The sequence below is a fragment of the Gigantopelta aegis genome, chromosome 8 (genome assembly GCF_016097555.1).
Source record: "Gigantopelta aegis isolate Gae_Host chromosome 8, Gae_host_genome, whole genome shotgun sequence".
In the NCBI taxonomy this organism is placed as follows: domain Eukaryota; kingdom Metazoa; phylum Mollusca; class Gastropoda; order Neomphalida; family Peltospiridae; genus Gigantopelta; species Gigantopelta aegis.
The window spans coordinates 51525164-51542095 of NC_054706.1; the positions used below are offsets into that span (position 1 = coordinate 51525164).

Below are 16932 nucleotides of genomic sequence, written 5' to 3' on the forward strand. Positions count from 1 at the left end.
TCCAAACCTTTTTTCCAGGTGAAAACCAGGGGGTAAAACCTGGGTCCCCAAACATTCTTGCACCATTCTGATACTCAATTTGCAAAAATTAAATCATGTCAGGGCTTTAGATTGCATCAACCTCAAGGCGATAAATGCTGTGTTTAAATGGACATTACGTCCACAATAATTAAGCCCAAATTAGTTTGATAATTTCAAAACATTTCACCTCAAAACCAGTGCAATGCTCAGCTGTAATTGGATTAAAATATCTTAAAACGCATTTCTGAATATCTAACTCTTTTTACAAGCCATCAATAACATTAATACTGCACTAAAATGAACTCCTGTAGACAAAAAGAACCTATTGTGCCAGGGCTTCTAGATTATGGTAGCCCCGCTCCCGTGGCTAGTGATATTCAATGTTGGGCTAGTAAATAACTACTATTGCCATGTCAGACAGAGCTTCTAGATTATGGTAGCCCCACTCCCGTGGCTAGTGATATTCAATGTTGGGCTAGTAAATAACTACTATTGCCATGCCAGACAGGGCTTCTAGATCAGGGTAGCCCCACTCCCATGGCTAGTGATATTCAATGTTGGGCTAGTAAATAACTACTATTGCCATGCCTGACAGAGCTTCTAGATTATGGTAGCCCCACTCCCATGGCTAGTGATATTCAATGTTGGGCTAGTAAATAACTACTATTGCCATGCCTGACAGAGCTTCTAGATTATGGTAGCCCCGCTCCCATGGCTAGTGATATTCAATGTTGGGCTAGTAAATAACTACTATTGCCATGCCAGACAGGGCTTCTAGATCAGGGTAGCCCCACTCCCATGGCTAGTGATATTCAACGTTGGGCTAGTAAATAACTACTATTGCCATGCCTGACAGAGCTTCTAGATTATGGTAGCCCCACTCCCGTGGCTAGTGATATTCAATGTTGGGCTAGTAAATAACTACTATTGCCATGCCTGACAGAGCTTCTAGATTATGGTAGCCCCACTCCCGTGGCTAGTGATATTCAATGTTGGGCTAGTAAATAACTACTATTGCCATGCCAGACAGGGCTTCTACATTATGGTAGCCCCACTCCCGTGGCTAGTGATATTCAATGTTGGGCTAGTAAATAACTACTATTGCCATGCCTGACAGAGCTTCTAGATTATGGTAGCCCCACTCCCGTGGCTAGTGATATTCAATGTTGGGCTAGTAAATAACTACTATTGCCATGCCAGACAGGGCTTCTAGATTATGGTAGCCCCACTCCCGTGGCTAGTGATATTCAATGTTGGGCTAGTAAATAACTACTATTGCCATGCCAGACAGAGCTTCTAGATTATGGTATCCCCACTCCCATGGCTAGTGATATTCAATGTTGGGCTAGTAAATAACTACTATTGCCATGCCAGACAGAGCTTCTAGATTATGGTATCCCCACTCCCGTGGCTAGTGATATTCAATGTTGGGCTAGTAAATAACTACTATTGCCATGCCAGACAGGGCTTCTAGATTATGGTAGCCCCACTCCCGTGGCTAGTGATATTCAATGTTGGGCTAGTAAATAACTACTATTGCCATGCCAGACAGAGCTTCTAGATTATGGTATCCCCACTCCCGTGGCTAGTGATATTCAATGTTGGGCTAGTAAATAACTACTATTGCCATGCCAGACAGAGCTTCTAGATTATGGTATCCCCACTCCCATGGCTAGTGATATTCAATGTTGGGCTAGCCGTGCCAAATTCTAACTACTATTGCCGTGCCAGACAGACAGGCTTCTAGATTATGGTAGCCCCACTCCCATGGCTAGTGATATTCAACGTTGGGCTAGTAAATAACTACTATTGCCATGCCAGACAGGGCTTCTAGATTATGGTAGCCCCTACTCCCATGGCTTCTAGATGATATTCAATATTCAATGTTGGGCTAGTAAATAACTACTATTGCCATGCCAGACAGGGCTTCTAGATTATGGTAGCCCCACTCCCATGGCTAGTGATATTCAATGTTGGGCTAGTAAATAACTACTATTGCCATGCCTGACAGAGCTTCTAGATTATGGTAGCCCCACTCCCATGGCTAGTGATATTCAATGTTGGGCTAGTAAATAACTACTATTGCCATGCCAGACAGGGCTTCTAGATTATGGTAGCCCCACTCCCATGGCTAGTGATATTCAATGTTGGGCTAGTAAATAACTACTATTGTCATGCCAGACAGGGCTTCTAGATTATGGTAGCCCCACTCCCATGGCTAGTGATATTCAATGTTGGGCTAGCAAATAACTACTATTGTCATGCCAGACAGGGCTTCTAGATTATGGTATCCCCACTCCCATGGCTAGTGATATTCAACGTTGGGCTAGCAAATAACTACTATTGCCATGCCAGACAGGGCTTCTAGATTATGGTAGCCCCACTCCCATGGCTAGTGATATTCAATGTTGGGCTAGTAAATAACTACTATTGCCATGCCAGACAGGGATTCTAGATTATGGTAGCCCCACTCCCATGGCTAGTGATATTCAACGTTGGGCTAGTAAATAACTACTATTGCCATGCCAGACAGGGCTTCTAGATTATGGTAGCCCCACTCCCATGGCTAGTGATATTCAACGTTGGGCAAGTAAATAACTACTATTGCCATGCCAGACAGGGCTTCTAGATTATGGTAGCCCCACTCCCATGGCTAGTGATATTCAACGTTGGGCTAGTAAATAACTACTATTGTCATGCCAGACAGAGCTTCTAGATTATGGTAGCCCCACTCCCATGGCTAGTGATATTCAATGTTGGGCTAGTAAATAACTACTATTGCCATGCCAGACAGAGCTTCTAGATTATGGTAGCCCCACTCCCATGGCTAGTGATATTCAATGTTGGGCTAGTAAATAACTACTATTGCCATGCCAGACAGAGCTTCTAGATTATGGTAGCCCCACTCCCATGGCTAGTGATATTCAATGTTGGGCTAGTAAATAACTACTATTGCCATGCCAGACAGGGCTTCTAGATTATGGTATCCCCACTCCCATGGCTAGTGATATTCAACGTTGGGCTAGTAAATAACTACTATTGCCATGCCAGACAGGGCTTCTAGATTATGGTAGCCCCACTCCCATGGCTAGTGATATTCAACGTTGGGCTAGTAAATAACTACTATTGCCATGCCAGACAGGGCTTCTAGATTATGGTAGCCCCACTCCCATGGCTAGTGATATTCAACGTTGGGCTAGTAAATAACTACTATTGCCATGCCAGACAGGGCTTCTAGATTATGGTAGCCCCACTCCCATGGCTAGTGATATTCAACGTTGGGCTAGTAAATAACTACTATTGCCATGCCAGACAGGGCTTCTAGATTATGGTAGCCCCACTCCCATGGCTAGTGATATTCAACGTTGGGCTAGTAAATAACTACTATTGCCATGCCAGACAGGGCTTCTAGATTATGGTAGCCCCACTCCCATGGCTAGTGATATTCAACGTTGGGCTAGTAAATAACTACTATTGCCATGCCAGACAGGGCTTCTAGATTATGGTAGCCCCACTCCCATGGCTAGTGATATTCAACGTTGGGCTAGTAAATAACTACTATTGCCATGCCAGACAGGGCTTCTAGATTATGGTAGCCCCACTCCCATGGCTAGTGATATTCAACGTTGGGCTAGTAAATAACTACTATTGCCATGCCAGACAGGGCTTCTAGATTATGGTAGCCCCACTCCCATGGCTAGTGATATTCAACGTTGGGCTAGTAAATAACTACTATTGCCATGCCAGACAGGGCTTCTAGATTATGGTAGCCCCACTCCCATGGCTAGTGATATTCAACGTTGGGCTAGTAAATAACTACTATTGCCATGCCAGACAGGGCTTCTAGATTATGGTAGCCCCACTCCCATGGCTAGTGATATTCAACGTTGGGCTAGTAAATAACTACTATTGCCATGCCAGACAGGGCTTCTAGATTATGGTAGCCCCACTCCCATGGCTAGTGATATTCAACGTTGGGCTAGTAAATAACTACTATTGCCATGCCAGACAGGGCTTCTAGATTATGGTAGCCCCACTCCCATGGCTAGTGATATTCAACGTTGGGCTAGTAAATAACTACTATTGCCATGCCAGACAGGGCTTCTAGATTATGGTAGCCCCACTCCCATGGCTAGTGATATTCAACGTTGGGCTAGTAAATAACTACTATTGCCATGCCAGACAGGGCTTCTAGATTATGGTAGCCCCACTCCCATGGCTAGTGATATTCAATGTTGGGCTAGTAAATAACTACTATTGCCATGCCAGACAGGGCTTCTAGATTATGGTAGCCCCACTCCCATGGCTAGTGATATTCAATGTTGGGCTAGTAAATAACTACTATTGCCATGCCAGACAGGGCTTCTAGATTATGGTAGCCCCACTCCCATGGCTAGTGATATTCAATGTTGGGCTAGTAAATAACTACTATTGCCATACCAGACAGGGCTTCTAGATTATGGTAGCCCCACTCCCATGGCTAGTGATATTCAATGTTGGGCTAGTAAATAACTACTATTGCCATGCCAGACAGGGCTTCTAGATTATGGTAGCCCCACTCCCATGGCTAGTGATATTCAATGTTGGGCTAGTAAATAACTACTATTGCCATGCCAGACAGAGCTTCTAGATTATGGTAGCCCCACTCCCATGGCTAGTGATATTCAATGTTGGGCTAGCAAATAACTACTATTGTCATGCCAGACAGAGCTTCTAGATTATGGTAGCCCCACTCCCATGGCTAGTGATATTCAATGTTGGGCTAGCAAATAACTACTATTGTCATGCCCGACGGCTAGTGAAAACAAAAGAAGTCAAATGTTGCAGTTAAGTCTATTTTGTAAATATGATTATCCTGTCCCCACCCCAACCCCCAATGTTAGTGTTTATAAGCTTTGTTTCCCCTTTAGGTGACATATCTGATTATTACTATTATTTAGTAAAATTGTATTAACTTAAAGTAAAGTAGGGCTAGTGAATTTTTAATCATGGTTAGCAGCGCCCTCAATAGTTTAAGAAGTAGCAGGCTACAACAGTGATGATAGCAGGGGGCAAAGCGGGGGGGGTCTAGGGTGCCCTCCCTGAGAAACATTTGAAAAATCGAAGAAATTAAAGAAGAGAAAGCACTTTTTTTTTACCATCAACGAAAAGTAGGCGGCGGCAACAGCTGTTTCAGGCGGCGATTTGCCGCCGGAGACCGGGTACTTTTGAGGGCTCTGGGTTAGTACATTTTTAAAATAACTGATCCCATGGCTAGTGGATTTTACAAAAACTCTAGAAGCCGTGTGTGCTCAAATTAGTGTGATCTAAAGCCCTGCTTATAAAAGAACAAAAACCATGGTTCGACAAATCCTCTAACCCTTGGTCCTGGCTAGCGAGGTTTTTTTTAATACGGCCTTCTGGAATTTATCAACTGTATTATTATAATACATAGGACACTAACCACAGCTTCCGAGAAAGCTAGTCACTAAGTGATTTTCTCAGATATTTGTCAAAACACTGAAAAATCAAAAACAAAAAAGTATCATGTGAAAAACAATGCGTAACCCGTACACTGTACCTTCCAAGAGAACTGGAGGATGTCGAGTCGAGTCCTCCAGGCTATTTTAGGGCCGGTCAGTGTGCGGGCCTTGGTGTGAGGGGCCACTGGGTTAAACGTGTCCATGTGAAACTTCCTCAGCAAGAACTGCAGATGGATCTGTGGCCTGCAATACACAAATCAACCTCCACTGATGGGATTCAAACCACATACACTCAGACATCAATGTGCAAAAACACTGAGGGGAGTGATTAATTGATCGCTCCCCGTAAACAATGACGTCTGTAATGTTTAAATCTTTAATTTTTTTAGAATATATCCAAATGCTTGTTCTACTTCTAATTAAAAAAGATCAATTTATTCAAAAAATCTAAAATTAACTTATCTTTCACAAATAAATTTGGGTTAAAACAATCGTAAAAATTTTAATAAAAATAAATGGAAAATGTGAAAATTGGTTTGACAAACAGCGGAACATCTATGATTAAAAATTCAGAAAACTTTCATCTCAATCTTGTTTATCAACACCTAGGTAGCAAGTAGTTTATACATAGTTTATACACATGTACTATAATTTTAATTTACTTCTGTTAGTAATTATTTCTAACACTTACCGTCCGACCCATTCCCCTCCCAAATCCCAGAAATCTTTTGTTCCATCTGCAGCTAACAACTGATTGGTTTCAGTGCGGCCACCAATTCTGTCTGAAAAGAAATAAAACTTAACTAAAACAATGAAATGAACACCCCAGCACAACAACAACAACAGGAAGGACTTTCCTTTGGCACTTTCACTAACCCTAATCCTAACTATTGTAAATATTTATAATGTTCTTTATATGTGACAAGTGCCAAAAGAAAGTTCTACCCAACAAAACAGCCCCAAAACCCCAAACACATCAGCAAATTACCCATTTCCTATGCAAATGCTTTGAAACAGTCCAGTCCAGTAATCATAATACCAAAACATTCGAACTGTTGTTGAAATTGATACGGTACATCCTGAGGATGTGGATACAGTTCACTCTCATTCTCAAAAAGGGAAAAGTGTTTGATCATTAATCAAAACAAAGGGCTACATGAGACTGATGTTCAGACCATATTGTTTCATCTCATCTCAACTTATTTTTGTGCTTATATCCAATTAAAGGGACATTCCTGAGTTTGCTGAGATTTTTAAGATGTTATTGACTAACAGACTTTTTAACGATTGTAATAGACCTCTTTCACATTCCACTGCGCATGTGCCCATTGCGGGGTAACTCGAGGACGTAAACCGCGAACTCACGCAAAAATAGATCTGTGGACAAGTTGGGGAGCATAAACAAAGGGAGGCCATGCAATAGGAATGTGAATATCTCCATGATTAATTATTCTATCAGTAGGGAACCCAAAAATTCTGTCGACATCCAACAAGACTTATTGGAGACATTTGTGAATTATTGCTTATCACGAAATAAAAAATATTTTGTTGTTAATGCCCGACAAACCATCGGTTCGGATTCGTATGCAATAAATATCGGATATGGGCTGAAATAATATTAATGTGTGCGCGCGAGTATGTATGCAGATATTTATTGTATTTAACATAATTAAAATATTTATAAAGCATTATACAGATACATTCAGGATTCTTGTCAGGATTTCTTTTCACCAAGTTATTTAAAATTTTGTTTGGGATTTGGAATAAAATTAAATGATACATATGAAATTTGAGCCATGGTATATAAAACATTAGAATCAGGCCCGTATACGGAATGATATCTGGTGTTGGGGGAGGGCAGGGGGCACAATCTGTAGTGGAGGGACATAGTCTAGTTGGTGGTGGTGGGGGGAGGGGGGGCAAAAGCCATATTTTAAACTGGGTTTATAAAAGTGGGGCTATAGCCCCCCCCCCCCCTCCGACTTTTTGGTTGCTACCGACCTGAGAATGGTCAGAAATGTAACTGTATTGCATAAACAGCTATTTAAATTCGAAGCAAGATTATTTAACCTAAGAAAGGTGTAAGTTTTATTTATAACAGATTAGACTAGCCGATAACTTGATAATATACTTGCATGGTTCATACAGCCACTCACCACTAAAATTCAAGGCCTTTTAAAGGCTTTTTCAAGTCAGCAAGTCATATTCGGATAACCATTTGCGGTTAAAAATAGTTTTCCCCATCATTTACAAGTAATACCTATTTTTTAAAACAGGAAAAACTGGCTTCTGTTGTCTCCATTTGCATACATGCTTTCGGCATGTTACGGCACGGAAATTACCGACTGTCAAAGGGAAATAACTCTATTTCATACCGTGCAAAACAATTTCGTCATCGACTTCTGACTACTGCAGGCGAGATATCTCGCCCGACGTCACATCAGTCGATAAACTGTACACTGTATACAGTGCATTCCCCAATTCATATTTCCCGCCGTTTTGCGCACGACACTCACCGGAAATGGAAATATAATTAAAGAATTTTTTTTTCAAAATGGTGGCTTTTGTTTTGATTTTTTCAATTGAAAATACCTTGAAATTTTGAGTTCAAAAAGTGGTTTTCGGCAAGTATTTTCACTTAACAACAATGGCGGCACGTCGCGGTCATTTTCAGGGATCGATAGCTGATTGTGACAGCTAATTTGATAATAAATTTGATCGTTTTACCAACAACGAAAATTACCAAATATTGCAATATGAATCTTAGTTCGGGTTTAAAAAAAAATTCTGGTCAGAAAACCACTGTTATCGGGAATAAAGGACATAAATACTGGACAGCTGGCCACAAATGCCCGTAAGTAAACGCAACTTTTTCGATTTTTTGCCTAATTTTAATCACCATTAGCCAATCTAAAATAATAAAAATTACAATAAAAGACACGAAAATAATACTTACCGATTCATATATGAACTTTATTTCATGTATTTATAAAACATTTAAGTGAATATATGTGAGTAAAAATTATAAACTTGTACCCACTCAACGTGGTTTTTGTTAAAAATTAATCCAGTAGTCTAAAGGTTAAAGTAATGTTTATTTGTGGATTATTATTTTTAAATATATCAAATACTAATAATAAGTTTATTAAAATATATAATTCACTACATATGATTATCTACTAAATTCAAGGGCTTTTCAAGACCAAACTACAATATTCAAGGCCTTTTCATGGCTATTTTCAGTTTCAAGACCTTTTCAAAACTGCACCTCAAATTCAAGGCCTTTTCAAGCCTGTGCGAACCTTGTATAGCTACAAACTCAGGATGGTCTCTTTCTTATAAACTCATGAGGGTTTATTATGCACAGTCATAATGTACTTCGTTTGAATGTTTGCTTCAAACATATCAAGTACCATGTCAGGCCCGTAGCCAGGTGGGATCGGGGGAGGGGTGGGGTGGGGTGATTGGTCAATCCCCCCCATGCAGGATTGAGAGTTCTGCTTAAATGAAAAACAAAATCTGATTTTACATATGAAAGTCCTTGTCCCTAAATGACCGGGATAACGTAACAAGAAAGTCTGTCTGAGGGTTCCATTTGCTGAAAGTTCGATCCTCCTCAGTGGGGCCGTTTGATTATTTCCCATCCCAACCAATGATCTATCAAAGAACGTCGTGTATGCTATCCTGTTTGTGGGATGTGAGAAGTATGCCATGTATCATTTATTATAAATACACTGGTACGACTGAAAACAAATGGTTTCTTGTCGTGGCTCTGTGACCAGGCCATTTTACACGCATACCACAATATTTCGCAACAAAAGTTCGTGTATTATTCGCGAGTGTAACCGGCGTCATCTCATTGTTTGGCAAGGGGTTCTATATCTATATATATCTGGGGGACCCCCCCCCTACCCCTGTCTACGGCTCCGCGCATTTGGCGCTCGCATACGATGAGTTCCGTTTACATGAAATGTTGACACCCCCCCCCAATTATGCTGGCTACAGGCCTGAAGTTATATACACTATTCATAAGTTATCGGGTTGCATGGGTCTGCCACTCTGGAAAAATTGCTGCACTTTATGTTATGTATAATCATGTATGTTATAAAAACGTGTGATACTTGCATACCATATCGATATATAGGACTTCTCCCTATACTTGTAAATGTGTATCAAAGTGCTGATGGTATCGCTAACGATCTCGACCAATGTTCTCAGGTACAAAATACAAAATAGTAACCAAACACTATTGTACATACAGACATATGTTTATAAAATAAAATAAATAAGTAAATAAACAAATACATAAATAAATAATTTGTGGATAGACAAGTAACATTGATTAGTTATATGACTGTCTTTTTTTAATGAAACGATAAGGGAAAAACAGAGCTGTGATAAAGGTCTATGTGAGTTAGGGGTTTTGTTGTTTTTTTAGGGGTACTCTTCGCGCACATGTGCAATGGGAATGTGAAAGAGGTCTATTACATATCAATTTTTTTTCCTGCATAAAATATTAGTAGCTGTATATTAAACATATTTCTGATCATTCTAATATTTGTACTAGGTTAATTAATTTTTTTCTCATATGTATGAAATTATTTGAAGACAAAATCCAGTTTGGGCTTCTTACAAATATTAAGACGACCAGAAACACATTGAATATACAGACACTGATATTGTAAACAAGAAAATAAATATATATGTTTAATCGTAGAAATATTTTATTAGTCGAAAACATCTTACAATGCAGCCAACTCAGGAATGTCCCTTTAAGATTCCAGCACACTGTCCTGGGCACACACCTCAGCAACCTGAGTTGTCTCCAGGACAGTGGGTTTAGTTGTTAGTGGTTAGTGAGAGAGAAGAGGGTGTAGTGGTCTTACACCTACCCATCAAGTCGTTCAAACTAGCTCTAAGAGGGAGCAGGTACCTGACTGTGAACCCTGTGGCTTAAACACAACACCACCGAGGCCGATTTCAGAACTTTTTCCGAGACTAGTTGCATGTTTACCGAATGCAAGTATTATGCTTGAAAATGTATGCAATTTTTTTGGATTAATGTTTACCCACAGTATGCTTCACTTTAGCTACCACAGATCTCTCATTCTTTATATGAACAAAAGAAAAGGGACATCCAGATACCTGAGAAATGTTAACAATGTAACAGAAATTCTTAAATCTGTAAGACAAATTAAGGCATGTACAAAGTGCAGAGAGCAAAACCAAGATAAAACAACTCAGTGGGTAGGTGCAAGGCCACTACACCGACTTCTCTTTCACTAACCACTAACCTAGTTAGACAGCCCAGATAGCTGAGGTGTGTGTGCCCAGGACAGCGTGCTTGAACATTAATTGAATATAAGCATGAAATAAGTTGAAATGAAATGTCTACATACATCTCATATGTGTAGACATCTCATATGTAAATAGTATCATTCATCTCCTTTGTAAATAGTACCAATAGTGTTTTCCTAGCTCTTGTTTTAGAATGGCGTGCCACCATGCCTCAATAGTCTAGTGGCACCTTGCCATAATTAATCAGAGCCATGCATGCTACCAGAGATAAAAGCTGCAAGCCTTTTTTAATAATTCTAAAATTGCCTTTATAAAACACCCAGCATTTTAATTAACAAAATAACCATGCTATATATTTTGCCATTGATTTATTAAAGTACATTAATTACATTTATTTTTATTTAAAAAATCCCTTAAAATGCTGAAAATGCTTCAAAATTGTTTATTCTGCTATGCCGTGATAAATTTCTATGGAAAACATGATATATATAATCAATGATAAATAATTACATTTAGCTTCTGTATGCATGCTAATACTGACAAGTATATATATCTGTTAAATCCACAGACTGGTAGTCTATTTAAATTTTAATGTATACAAATCTGAATCAAAATGATTAAAAACAGGTTCTCAATAGACTACAAAGAATTCCCCAGACTTTATTGGATGTTGCGAAACTTTTACAAATGAAGTGCATGTACTTCATAAAAATATAGAAATCCCTGAATATACATTACAGAAGGACCGAATAACTGACAATGGGGTGAATGGATTATTTATATCAATGGAACTTTACCTCTTGAAAGAACAGAATTTAAAATTAGTACTATAGAAACCATGTGGTTTGAAATCCAAGCCTGCCCACAAGAAGTCTTTTATACTCTTTCGTTTACTATACAGACGTTAATTCAAAGTTAAAGTGTATGGATTGAAAACTTTCAAAAGGAAATCATGCCAGCAGCTCAATATAACCCCAATATTATTCTTTTCACTTGGAATTTTAACATGAACCAAATCTTTAACCACCAAATAAAACCTCAAACATTGTTAAGTATACAATGGAGTTACACAATTTAAATCAATCATTACTGAATATGGGTAACAAAAAACCCAGCCTCGGTGGTGTCGTGGAAAAAGTCATCGGACATAAGGCTGGTAGGTACAGGATTCGCAGCTCGGTACAGACTTCCACCCAGAGCGATTTTAACGACTCAATGGGCAGGTGTAAGACCACTAACCACTAACCCACTGTCCTGGACAGACAACCCAGATGGCCAAAGTGTTTGTGCCCAGGACAGTGTGCTTGAACCATAATTGGATATAAGCACGAAACTAAGTTGAAATGAAAATGAAAGGTAACAAAAGATACAAGCACATATTAATGTAATTTATGTACTTGCTTTAATAAATGAATGGCAAAAAATATAAAATGCATATTTTATTCATTAATAATACCTTTTTTGGTGTTTTATAAAGGCAATTTTAGAATTAATTACTGAAAAAAGCTTGTTTAATCTCAGGGCAGCATGGTGCTGCACCATGCTAAAACAAGCTCGGGAAAACACTAAATGCCATGTAGCAAAATAGCTCTATAACAGAGTATGACAAATATTTTGAAAAGTCACTAGCCACAGGGCTAGTGGGTTTGTGAAAACCACTAGCCCACCAAGATAAAGCACTAGCCCAAATTCCTGATCAATTATAACTGGATTTTTATAAAAAAAAATTTAACATTACACATTTACGAGTATAACAGTAAAATAAAACAAACACTTAAATCATGTTGTAACTTTCATTTTTTTGTTGTGTTATACGTTTGTTTTTTTGTCAAGTGTGATCCATCGTCATTCGCATTTTCGCGTTTGCCCTCCCCCAGGGTAAAAATAATTGAGCAAACTATCAAATAATTAGATTTAAATGAGGGTACGACAGTGTGACACACAGTAATAGATGGTTCAGTGTATTCGGTAGTGGGTTATACATTTAGGACCCTACTATTTATGTCGCCAGGAACGGTGATGCCAATTGCTCAAATACAGGGCATTATCCCGTGTCAAGACCGATATCAAAAGAATATAACGGCGACATCTAATCCCTTGTTAATTGATGAACAAAAAAGGTATCATCTTGTATCGGCAGCTGTGACGCATTATCCAGACCGATACACAAATAGGTCAAGCAGAGTCATTGCATGTGCGTTACCATTAAAGTAAATTGTTTTCCTGATTGCCGATAACCACATGTCAGCGAAGTGTAAAATTAGAAAACAACAGGTAAATAAAACAAACACTGAAATTCAAAGCATGACCGGAGTTTACTTGATTGAGATTAACCTGTCGTCGCAATTGGTGATTTCCAAGTTCTTAAGTGCGAGATTAACTACCACGTGACGTGTCCAACCAATCAAAACACGCATGTCATTAACTTGAAAGGGAAAAGTAAAGAATGCATTCTGTAACTGTGGCGATGTAGAGATAGCATGTTACTGCAGTTTGCAGACCTAGTTCAAGTGGATTATCATTATATACTGATTGCGTTGTTGATATTATTCGATGACAAACGTCACAATCAAATTTATTAAATGAAATTTCAACCGAGAGAAAAACAAAAACCCACAAAAAACCCACCATCGAGCGATAAGGAGGGGGGTGGAAATCACTAGCCCTGCGGGCTAGTGGTTTTGCGGTTCTCACTAGCCCGAACTTAAAAACCACTAGCCACGGGCGTCGGGCTAGCGGATTTGTCGAACTCTGTCTATAAGTGCCCACTACCTTATGTGTATTACTCGAAATGGCAAGGCTCCGGAAAGAGTTCAACCCGTACCCCCCTATATCAAAGTCTCTAAGACTAAGCCTAACCTTAAAACTAACCCTAAACATTGAAAGGGGATACAGGTCGAACTCATGCCTGGCCTTGTTACCATACAAGACAATGGAATAAAAAGAAAGAAAAAAAAAGACAATTATTATGTATGGAAAGCAATATGGTGTTAGCAGAATGAAAGATTTCTTATCTTTAGCAAGACTTACAGTGTCTACTGCAAAATTGCAATGGCACACGATCAGTGGATTGGTGATATTTCTTGGTGCAAGTAAAAATAATGACCAGTCTAACTTAAGTTGAAGGAAAATCACACTACTAAGACAAATCTGGACAAATTCTTCATATCCAGATTTGGCTGCAACAATTTATACAACTAAGGCTGTACCTTGTGGGTGGGTGAAATATTTTTGCCAAAGTAGCCTGTAAATTTTATCTAGAGAAGATCCTATTGATATTACTATGCTCCAATTAATTTACAGCTCACCCTGCCAATTCCCTTTTTGACTGCCTGCCCCCCCCCCCCCCCCCCAGCTAGATATAATGCTGTAGGGAACATCTTGCTCAGTACTGTCGCAAATTGCTATGCAAGTTTCAGAGATCACTATGTACACAATCGAAAAATGTAGTTATAATTAGTGTTTCTGCCAGAAAGAAGATTTTAGGTATGGCGCTATGGAATTGAATACAACCACAGTGAACAGGGAGCATGGGGCCTCCCGCAGAAATAAAATGGGTTAACTTTGGGGTTAGGGTTAAAAAAAAGCATACAGTAATAAGAATAATTAATTTTGTCAAAAAGTTAACTTTAAAAAAAAAATTGCTAAAATATTTGGGTATGTCACCATATCCATTTTACCCTCTGGCAGAAACCCTGAATTACAAACAATCAAATAATATACTCTTCAAAAGAAGAAACGCAAAACCACATTGTCGTAACATTTGGAGAATTGATTTAATTATTGAATGGTGAGTCCGATAATTACCAAATGTTGCAGGATTGTTCACAATTCACTCTAGTCCATTGTGAGTAAGTGATAGGACACACCACCAAGGTCAAGGTCATCTGGAGTCAATACCGGGTGTGGCCTCCGCCTGTGTTGACAACTGCCTGGCACCGCCTGCCCATTGAAGCAACCAGAGTACGGATGACGTCCCGGGGGATGGTGACCCACTCGGCCTGCAAGGCTGCTGCCAGCTCGGGCAGGGTCTGGGGCTGTGGTTGTCGCTGTCGGAGGCGTCGGTCCAACTCGTCCCATAGATGCTCAATTGGGTTCAAATCCGGTGATATCGATGGCAAGGAAGGACATTAATGTTGTTGTTCTGTAGGAAAGCCGTTGTGAGGCCTGGCGTTGTCATGCACCCATAACTGGAACGATGTGTGGCCGGAGGATCTGGTCAATGTAGCCCTGTGCATTCAGGTTGCCCTGCACGTGGACCAGGTCAGTTCTGCCAGTGTGTGAGATGGCTGCCCACACCATGACATACCCCCCCGCCGAATCTGTCCATTCCTGCACGCAGTTTGCCGCATAACGTTCACCACGACGCCTATACACGCGACATCTTCCATCATGACGTCGGAGCAGAAATCGGGACTCGTCACTGAACCACACCTGTCTCCATCGCAGTTGAGCCCATTGTCGATGAATCTGGCACCACTGCAGTCGGAGTCGACGGTGCTGTGGTGTTAAGATGACACCTCGAACTGGACGTCTGGCACGAATTCCTACCTCACGTAGGCGGTTCCGTACGGTCTGGTCGGATATCCTGCGCAAACCTGGTATTGCTGCGGCTGTGAAGGTGGCAGTAGTCAATCGTTCCCGAAGGTGGCGTACCCGGATGTAGCGGTCCTGCCCGGGGGTAGTGACCCGTGGTCGACCGGATCTAGGGAGGTCACGTGTTGATCCATGTTGCTGTAACGGTCCCCACAGTCTGGAGTGGTGCTTGGGGACACATGGAATGCACTGGCAACGGCCGTTCTGGATTCGCCTGCGTCTAGTCGGCCGATGGCATTGTTTCTCTGCGGTTCACTGAGACGTGGCATGTCCTGGATTGTCAACTGTCGGCCAGATACAGAGGCCAGGCAAGCGAACACCCTGCACTTTTATACTGTCGGTGTTCATGTTGCACGTGCAGACAACGCACGTGCAGTGGTGATATGGTTTGCACGTGGCTGCGTTTTTGCGAATATTCACATTTTGGAACTTTATTGTACAGTAGCTGCGTTTTATCGAATGTAACCGTGGGAATGTGTTTGGGACATGCAATGACCTTATATTCACAAAGCATGAACCGGTAGGAAACATAAAATCGGAGTTATAACCCATTTGTACCCTTTTGCGTTTCTTTTTTTGAAGAGTATATATTGTGGCCACTTTCTTTCTTGCCATTAATTTAAAGGTCCATTCTTGCATTTATAATATACATTTTAAATTACTGGTGAATAGCACCCACTGAATTTGCAAGCAAAATGCTCACAAATTATATATGTTTGATATTAATATGATGTCTAAAAGGTTTAAAATGAAGTCGTCACGAGATGCAGAAAAATACTATTTTAAAAAAAAAATTGATTGCATGGGAGATATGACAGGTACTGAGGTAGGCCCTACATCATTTTGATTAATTTTATAAATTTTTATTTACATTTTTTTTTAAATTCAGTTATGCTTGCTGTGTCTTTTCAAAGAAAAATCACCCCATAAAAATTAATATTTAGATATATATATCTACTTTTTTTTTTGCCTTGCTCAGGGCTTCTAGAATTTTTATAAAATCCACTAGCCATGGGATCAGTGATTTTAAAAAAATGTACTAGCCATGATTAAAAATTCACTAGCCCTACTTTACTTCCAAGTTAATACAATTTTACTAAATAATAGTAGGGCAATTCCGTGGTGTCGGACATATATTTCAGACACTTCTGCCAAGCATTACATAAATGTACAAAAAGTCTGACAACTTTTTATTGTTATACATTGTAAGAACCAACTAGGGCACCATTGTTACATATAAACTTTATTTCACCCGTATGTGGCTTTAGGTGTACAGGGGGAAATATGCATGGTGTCAGACATGTGCACACAAACTGCAATTTTTCACCCACACATGGTTATGTTAAGGGGCCAGCGTACACTTTCTTTAAAAATTAAAAATGTTGATTAACATTTTTCATTTGGGGATGTACACTTTTTTTTTGGGGGGGGGGGGGGGATAGAGGGTCAAAAGTGTACTCTTTGTACACTTGTGAAAATATTGAAAATTATGGATGGCCCTTAGCCATAACCGTAACTAGTTCAGTGCAAATTAAGATAAACACCATTAAAAAAT

The 16932-nt window shown here is 39.9% G+C and overlaps 1 protein-coding gene across 1 annotated transcript in view; it reads right to left on the reverse strand.

Annotated features, from left to right (window-relative positions):
- Positions 1–16932, reverse strand: part of LOC121379892 (probable flavin-containing monoamine oxidase A) — a 33248-nt gene that overhangs the window by 13436 nt on the left and 2880 nt on the right. Inside the window, exons 2-3 of the mRNA XM_041508563.1 lie at positions 6175–6265; positions 5582–5726 (exon numbers count right to left, since the gene is read on the reverse strand). Of these exons, the coding sequence (XP_041364497.1) occupies positions 5582–5726; positions 6175–6265 (236 nt within the window). The remainder of the gene's footprint in view (positions 1–5581; positions 5727–6174; positions 6266–16932) is intronic.